The sequence below is a fragment of the Mus pahari genome, chromosome 19 (genome assembly GCF_900095145.1).
Source record: "Mus pahari chromosome 19, PAHARI_EIJ_v1.1, whole genome shotgun sequence".
Taxonomy (NCBI): domain Eukaryota; kingdom Metazoa; phylum Chordata; class Mammalia; order Rodentia; family Muridae; genus Mus; species Mus pahari.
Genome location: NC_034608.1, coordinates 14,896,444 through 14,904,255, shown reverse-complemented (window position 1 = coordinate 14,904,255; position 7,812 = coordinate 14,896,444). Strand labels below are relative to the sequence as shown.

The following is a 7,812-nucleotide window of genomic DNA, read 5'->3' as shown; positions in this document are numbered from 1 at the left end:
AACAGAGTCAAAATGATGTTCATTTCTGGGAAAACAACCTTTATTTATAAAGGAAACGGTTTCCCACGTCATTATAAACATTAAGCCACGTGGCGTGAAGGCACTTGTTTGGGGACATGGGGTCCTCCCACAGGCCACAAGGCTTCTGGGAAGAATGGGGGCTGCTGAGCAGAATGGGGACTTCTGGGAGAGAGGAGGCAAGGACTCAGAGAGATGAAGCGGTGGGTGGTCTCCCAGGCTCAGCTGGGATAGTGCAGTGGCTCGCTGCCAGTAGGAGGCACTCAGAACCAGATCTGACTGGGCAAGGGTGTGTGTTGGGGGCGGGGTGGGGGATCTTGCCCGCAAGGGTCCCCAGCTCCACCTCCACCTCACCCCAATGCTTAAGGCAGCTTCATAATGTTCAGTCTGGGGCCGCCCCCCTTTAGCCTCTCGGGGAGCAGAGAATTTCCGGTGTAGGCAGAACATCGCAGATGAGAATGGATCTATCGGGCAGGTCTGGGTGGAAGGCAGGCTGCTTGGTCTTTTCTCCTTTACAAGCATCCTTCATGCCTACTAGATTTTGCTCCGCTGAGACTTCACTCTAGGGAAGAGCTAAGGGAAGAAAGAGGGCGATCAGACACCAGGAGCCCCGCAGCACCTATCCTACCCCTAAGAAAGGAGGCTCCCATCTAACCACCAGCCCCACCGATGACCAATCAAAACATCTGAACAAGCACGAGCCAGACAAGGAGCAGGAAGATGTGGGGGAACCTGTAAGTGGCGGTCATGCCTTGAACTCTCGGCAATCCCCCTGCCTCAGCCTCCAAAGTGCTAGGAGAACAGATCAGCCTGGCCCAACCCACTAATAGGGGACTCCCACCAGGTAGCCTCTGGGCTCACCCCGAAGTAGTTGCGCGGCACATAGCCTTCCTGGCCGTGCAGCGAGGCCCACCACCAGTCGGTCTCCTCTGGCCCGTCTCTCCGCAGCACAGTGACTGAGTCGCCCTCCCGAAACGACAGCTCATCCCCAAACTCTGCGCTGTAGTCCCAGAGTGCATACACAACGCCATTGTGCATCAGTCCCATGCTTTGTTCCACGTCTGAAAACACATAAAAAAATATGGTAGGCAGGACCAGGCCCAGAAACGCAGTCACACGAAGGGTGGGGTCAGGCGCGGCCCCTGCTCCAGCACAGAAATGAGACACCCGGAAAGCCGTCTTTGCCTCTGCCAGTGGATAGCAGTGAGATGCTGATACGGGCTCTCTCTAACATTTGAGGACTGTTGGTGTGTCAAAAGGGGCAACCTACTTTCACTCAATGGCTGGCTATCATCTCCCTCTTTGGGGGTGGGAGGTTGGCTTTTCTTTTTTCTTTTTTTTTTAATATTTATTTATTTATTATATGTAAGTACACTGTAGCTGTCTTCAGACACTCCAGAAAAGGGCATCAGATTTCTCGTTATGGATGGTTGTGAGCCACCATGTGGTTGCTGGGATTTGAACTCAGGACCTTTGGAAGAGCAGTCGGCACTCTTAACCGCTGAGCCATCTCTCCAGCCCAAGGGAGGTTGGCTTTTCAAGATAGGGTTTCTGCATGTAGCTCTGGCTACTCTGAATTTAGATCTGGCCTTGAACTCAGAGACCCACCTTCCTTTACCTCCCAAGTTCGGGCATCAAAACTGTGCACCGCTACTACCTAAAGCTGTGCACCGCTACTGCCTAGCCCCTCTTTTTTTTTTTTTTTTTCTTTATGATTTGCTTATTAGCCAAGTGTGGTGGTGCACAACTTTAATCCCAGACATCAGGAGGCTGAGGCAGGAGGATCTCTGAGTTCAAGGCCAGCCTGGTCTACAAAGTGAGTTCCAGGACAGCCAAGGCTACACAGAGAAACCCTGTTTTGGAAAACAAAAACAAACAAACAAACAAAATGGTTTGCTTATTTATGTATTTTATGTAGATAGGTGTTTTGTTTGCATGAATATCTGCACACCAGAGGAGGGCACTGGATCCCATGGAACCAGTTATAAATAGTTGTGAGCCACCATGTCCGTGCTGATATATATATAAAGATAGGTAGGGTCTAATGTATGTCAGGCTGGCCTCAAAACTTTTGGCCTTTCTGGCTCTATTTCTCAGGCTGTGGTATTACAGGGGTGTACCACCACACCCTATTTCTGCAGAACTGGGGATAGAACTCGGGGCCTAAGTCACGCTAAGCAAGCACTCTACCGCTGAGCTGTATCCACCTCACGGCCTTTTTTGAAGACAGGTTCTTGATACATAACTCCTGCTGGTCTCCACCTCACGATCCTACCTCAGGAATGGGCCTGCATCTCAGGCCCCATCCCCACCCACCTCTACAGTATTAAATCCTGCTCCGAGACCCCTAATGTCAGCATATGATGCAATGCAATCTGCCTCCCGGTAAGCAGAGACCATGGCAAGCCTCAGGTGCAACCCTTTGAGGCATAGCCTGGCGCCTGGAGAGACCTGACAAGAGCTCAGTGTCCCAGCTCTAAGTAGCATCCCTGGAGACTGGCCAGTGTGCCATGCCACCCTTCCTTTTGTTTGCTTTTGTTCTTGAGACGGGTCTCTCTAGGATTCCAAGTGTGCAGGGGCTACAGCGCTGGACAGTTTATTTGGTATATCTCTACCACCTGTCCCTCAGGCAGAATGCAGGTGAGTTATACACGCTGAGTCCCGAGTCCCCACCCACCTGCGTGCATCTGCCAGCCCCTACCCCTCACCCCCACTTCAGCCTCGCACCTGCCAGGTAGGTGGCGCAGTCTGCATAGCCCTCGCGATAAGGGTCGCACTTTTCGATGGCGGTGGCGCCGTCACTGAGAGTGGTGGCGAAGATGGCCGCACCGTGTTGCACCAGTGCTGTGCAGATGGCAGTGTCGTTGCAGGAAGCGGCACAATGCAGTGGCGTCCTGGTGGCAGGAGGATAAGTAAGAGGGAGGTCCCAGCCGGCAGCACCTTCGAACGTCGGAACCAAGGTCCCACCCCCTCCCCACAGGTGTACGGTGGGGGCTCACCAGCCGTGGCTGTCAGGGGAGTTGACATTGGCGCCCGCAGCGATGAGGAAGTCCACGATGGGGTAGTTGGCACCACAGATGGCATTGTGCAGGGCGGTGATACCCTCTTCGTTAGGTTGGCTCGGGTCGTTCATCTGGGAACACCAGGGGGAGGAGGATCCAGCCCCGCCTGTCCCCCCTGACCTTCCCCCCCCAAACCCCGTGCTCTCCTAACCCGAGGGAATGGCGGAGGGGACACCTTACCTCCTTCACCGCCTGCTGTACCACGTCCAGCTCTCCAGTCAGCGCTGCATCCAACAGCAGCACCAGTGGATTGAGGCGAGCACGCCGGGCCTTGCGCGGGGACCCCACTTTGCGCAGTACTGAGCGCATCTCCTGCAGGACAGGGAGGGGCTTCAGCGAGGCCAGCCCGCCCACAGCTAGCTCAGAGAGGAAAACAGACCCATGGAACCCGGGGAGGGCTGGCTTGGTCCTTGTGAATTATTGGTCCTTTACAACTATTAGGGAATTCTGTGACTTTGGAATCTTGAGCCCTGAGATCTTAGAGGAAGCTAGGAAGTCATGGACCGGGTGCTCTTTACAGTAATTATTTCTGTAAGCCAGGCATGGTCGTGCATGTCCACAATCTCAGCACTTGGGTAGTTGAAGCAGGAGGATTGCACTGTGTTCAAGGACAGCTTGGGCTACAGCAATGGTTCTCAACCTGTGGGGTCAAACGACCCTTTTACAGCGTTCCCCTAAGACCATCGGAAAACAGATATTTACATTATGATTCATAACCGTAGCAAAATTACAGTTATGAAGTAACAACGGAAATAATTTTATGGTGGGGGGTGTCACCACAACATGAAGAACTGTGTAAAGGGTTGAAAGCGTTAGGAAGGTTAAGTACCACTGTGCTAAACAAAACAAAGAAAGAGACAAGCAAGAATCCACAAAGCCACCATGGTGGTTAATTATGATGGACAACTTAACGGAATTCAGAATCCACCTGAGGTTTAGAGCACTGACTGCTCTTGCCAAGGACCCAAGTTCAAGTCCCAGCATTCACATGATAACTCACAACCATCTATAACTCCAGTTTAATGGGATCTGGAATTCCCTTGTGGCCTCGGAGGGCACTGCACACGCAAAACATCCACACACATAAAAATGAACAAATTCAAAAAACAAAAACAGGGGCCGGGCGTGGTGGCGCACGCCTTTATAATCTCAGCGCTCGGGAGGCAGAGGCAGGCGGATTTCTGAGGTCGAGGCCAGCCTGGTCTACAAAGTGAGTTCCAGGACAGCAAGGGCTACACAGAGAAACCCTGTCTCTTAAACAAAAAGAAACAAACAAAAAAAACAAAAAACAAACAAACAAACAAAAAATAAACAGCCAGGCAGTGGTGGTGCAAGCCTTTAATCCCAGCACACAGTAGGCAGAGATAAATCTGTGAGTTTGGGGCCAGCCTGACCTACAGAGTGAGATCCGGGACAGCCAGGACTACACAGAGAAAAACCAAACCAAACCAACAAAAAATGTAGAATAACTGGGTTAAGAAACCTCTGGCCAGCCAGGGGCACAGGGAGTGAGGGAATGATGAGATTGGGTGAATTAAGGCTGGCCCACTCCACCTCTTCCCGAGAAGACAGAGTAGGTGCCCAGAAAAAGTAGGCCATCAGAGACTGTCATACCGGTGTCATACCAAAATCCCAGACTAATTGCAGGTGTAAAATTAAGATTCCTCAAGGGATCCTGGGGTAAGGCACAGGCAGAGGAAACCAAGGTGCCCGGTCCATCTGTTCAGTCTCTTTCCCTGAGCCCAGCCCTATCTACACAAAAGACTACATTTCCCAGGCTCCTTTGTAGCATAGTGGGTGCCATCTTGGTATTGAAGCCCCGCTAATCTCAATATTGGTTAGCCTGGGGTCAGGGTCTGGGTGCAACAGTAGATCCCATTTAAATCACTATATGGCAGAGGCTTTTTGTTGTTGTTGTTACAGCAACTGTATCAGAGAAGAGCATACATCCCAGGCTCCTCCTATGACTTACCATGCTCTGAGGCTGCTCTGGAGGGCTGCTCTGGGGTGGGGCTGGGGGTGGGATAGGAGCTGGTGGGGCGGGAGCAGGGGGCCCTGCCCTGGCTTCAGATCCCTCTGTAATTGTGGACAGCTCCTGCTCAGGCCCTCCAGGCCCCGGGCCGCCGTGCCGATGGAAGAGTCTATTGATGATCTGTTGGTATTGTTTCTTGTGGGTGGGAGGCAGGGCCACCGCAGGGCTCTGCTCCATGGAGCCTCTGCGTTTGAGGGGTCGAGGAATCTCTGCCAGCACCCGGGCCACCTCCTCCAGCTCGGGTACGGTCTGTGCTTCCGGTGGCAGCGCCGGCTGCAGCCTGGTAGGGCTGAGGGGCCGAGCTACGGTGCCTTCATCTGCGTCTCCGGCCTCCAGCACGGGAGCCAGTAGCACCTCCAGCTCGGGCTCGGGCTCCAGCTCGGCAGGGGATTTGAGGAGGCCTGGCAGGAAGGAGAACCCCATTAGAGGAAGGGTAGCCAGGAGCCTCTGGAATGCAAACAGCTTCTGGGCTCTGTGACCTCAGAGTGACTACTCTGTGATGTGCGTAATATTTTGATCTTTGAGCATTTATATGACTAATTTATTTATAGTATAATATATTAATATTTATTTATTTATTTATTTACAGTGCTGGGCATTGAGCCCAGGGCACGCGCTACCTATTGACTACATCCCCAGCCCTACATGCTTGTCCATTACCCTTCTATATTGTGAAGAAAGAGGTGACTCTATATTACTGGCAGGAATCTGAGGACCAGAGAGGGAAAGTCATTTGCCCAAAGTCACACAGCTTCTTAATTCTGGAATCTGCACTCCTACCAACAATAACCTTGGTTTTCTAGGATCTGAAGAACTTTACCTCTAACATCACATGCAGGAAACCCCTGAGTAGAAGCCTGGTGTTCAGCCATCTCTCCGTCTGTTATGCCCCCTCCCTCCACCACAGAGCCTCAGAAGCAGGTAAATATTAACTGGTATTTATCCCTACCTCTGGCACAACCCTACAGGTAGACACTATTCCCTTCTTTTCATGGGTAGGAAAAAGGGCTAAGGGAGGTCGGGGAATTTACCCTGATTTGCTTTTTGTTTGTTTGTTTTTTCAAGACAGGGTTTCTCTGTGTAGCCCTGGCTGTCCTGGAACTCACTCTGTAGACCAGGCTGGCCTCAAACTCAGAAATCCACCTGCCTCTGCCTCCCGAGTGCTGGGATTGAAGGTGTGTGCCACCACGCCCGGGATCTGCCCTGACTAACACCGCGGGCCGGCCAGTAGGTCTGGAAAGCTGAAGCCCTGCTTTATTTCTCCGATTCGGCACTAAAGACCCCGTCAGCTGGCACATAGTGGCCGAGCCGCCTTACTGAGCATTAGTGTCTAATTTCCAAGACTTGATATGGTTTTAGTACCAGGTCCCAATCGATGGGATTTTTATCACCATTCAGCTTCTACACTCAGGGAAAGCTATGCCCAGAGAGGTTAAAGTACCCGCCTGAGGCCCCACAGCACATCACTCTATAACCCTGGCTCCTGTGTACATTCCCATGTTCATCTGGCCCTCTGCAGGGATGGCTTGTGGAGCCAGGCTTGGCCATCATGGCTCCCTAGCTACTCGGGTCCTTGTCATTTGGCCTCCCTTTACCCAACCTTCCGGGCGCCCCTCAGCTGACTCACCTTCATTCATGGGAGACCAAGTCTGTTGAGGTGCTGGAGTCTGAGGCTGGGCCTGGGCCTGGGACTGGGGGGGCATCTGAGGTTGGGGTTGGGGTTGGGGTTGCATCTGGGGCTGAGGGGGTGGCTGGGGAGGTAGCTTAGGTGGGGGTGCTCGGGAGAAGATGGGGGATCCCGGGAGCACAGCCCTGCCAGCTCCATGTTCCCAGAAAGCGTTCTGGAGTTTAAAGATCATACTGAGGGGGATGGGGCGCTGGCGTGGGGTGCTGCGGGGCTGTGGGCTAGACGGGGGCATGGGGATGCGGCTGACGGGCTGCCAGCTTCGGGGCAAAGTGCCTGAGGGCCCTGCAGAGCCCACAGAGCGGCGGTAGCTGCCAACGTCAGAACGCCTGTCACTGGCCAGAGGGGACACCTTGTAATTGCGTGGCAGTGTGGCGCTGGTGAGGTGGTCCTGGGTGGGAGGGAGAAAGGGGAGGGGAAAGAAGGTGAGAGAAGGGGACAAAGACAGGTAAGGACAGGTGAGGGGGAAAGGATGTATGTGTGTGTGTGTGTGTGTGTGTGTGTGTTGGCCCACGCCAGTAATCCTGGCAGGAGAGTCTGAGGCAGAAGGACTGACTTGACTGTAGGCCATTTTGCACTACAGGAAAACAAAACAAAACACCAACCCCCCCCCCACACACACAGGAAGAACATCCACACCGTGAGGCTACCACTCAGAAGGCTGAGGTAGGATTCAAATCAGTTTAAGAAACCTAAGCAGAAAAGAAACAAGCAAAAAAAGAAAAACAAACAAACAAAACAAAACAAAGCAAAAAAACAAAAACCTAAGCAGAAGTTTGCTGAGATAAGCTGAGTAGTCGACCCCTGCCTAGGATCCCCCAGGGAGGGGCTGGGGTGTGGCTCAGTGGTAGAGCCCCTGCCTAGGATCCCCCAGTGAGGGGCTGGGGGCGTGGCTCAGTGGTAGAGCCCCTGCCTAGGATACCCCAGGGAGGGGCTGGGGGCGTGGCTCAGTGGTAGAGCCCCTGCCTAGGATCCCCCAGTGAGGGGCTGGGGGCGTGGCTCAGTGGTAGGGCCCC

At 53.2% G+C, this 7,812-nt stretch overlaps 1 protein-coding gene across 4 annotated transcripts in view; it reads right to left on the bottom strand.

The window, feature by feature from the left end:
• Nucleotides 1-25: 25 nt before the first annotated feature.
• Ppp1r13l (protein phosphatase 1 regulatory subunit 13 like) overlaps nucleotides 26-7,812 on the bottom strand; it is a 21,227-nt gene continuing 13,440 nt past the window's right edge. For 3 of the 4 annotated variants that reach the window (XM_021219384.2, XM_029531998.1, XM_029531999.1), the window contains exons 8-14: nucleotides 6,740-7,187; nucleotides 5,053-5,513; nucleotides 3,261-3,392; nucleotides 3,018-3,151; nucleotides 2,746-2,912; nucleotides 880-1,079; nucleotides 26-591 (exon numbers count right to left, since the gene is read on the bottom strand). In XM_021219384.2, the coding sequence (XP_021075043.1) occupies nucleotides 553-591; nucleotides 880-1,079; nucleotides 2,746-2,912; nucleotides 3,018-3,151; nucleotides 3,261-3,392; nucleotides 5,053-5,513; nucleotides 6,740-7,187 (1,581 nt within the window). In that variant the 3' untranslated portion in view covers nucleotides 26-552. The remainder of the gene's footprint in view (nucleotides 592-879; nucleotides 1,080-2,745; nucleotides 2,913-3,017; nucleotides 3,152-3,260; nucleotides 3,393-5,052; nucleotides 5,514-6,739; nucleotides 7,188-7,812) is intronic. The other variant, XM_021219385.2, reaches the window with a different exon arrangement.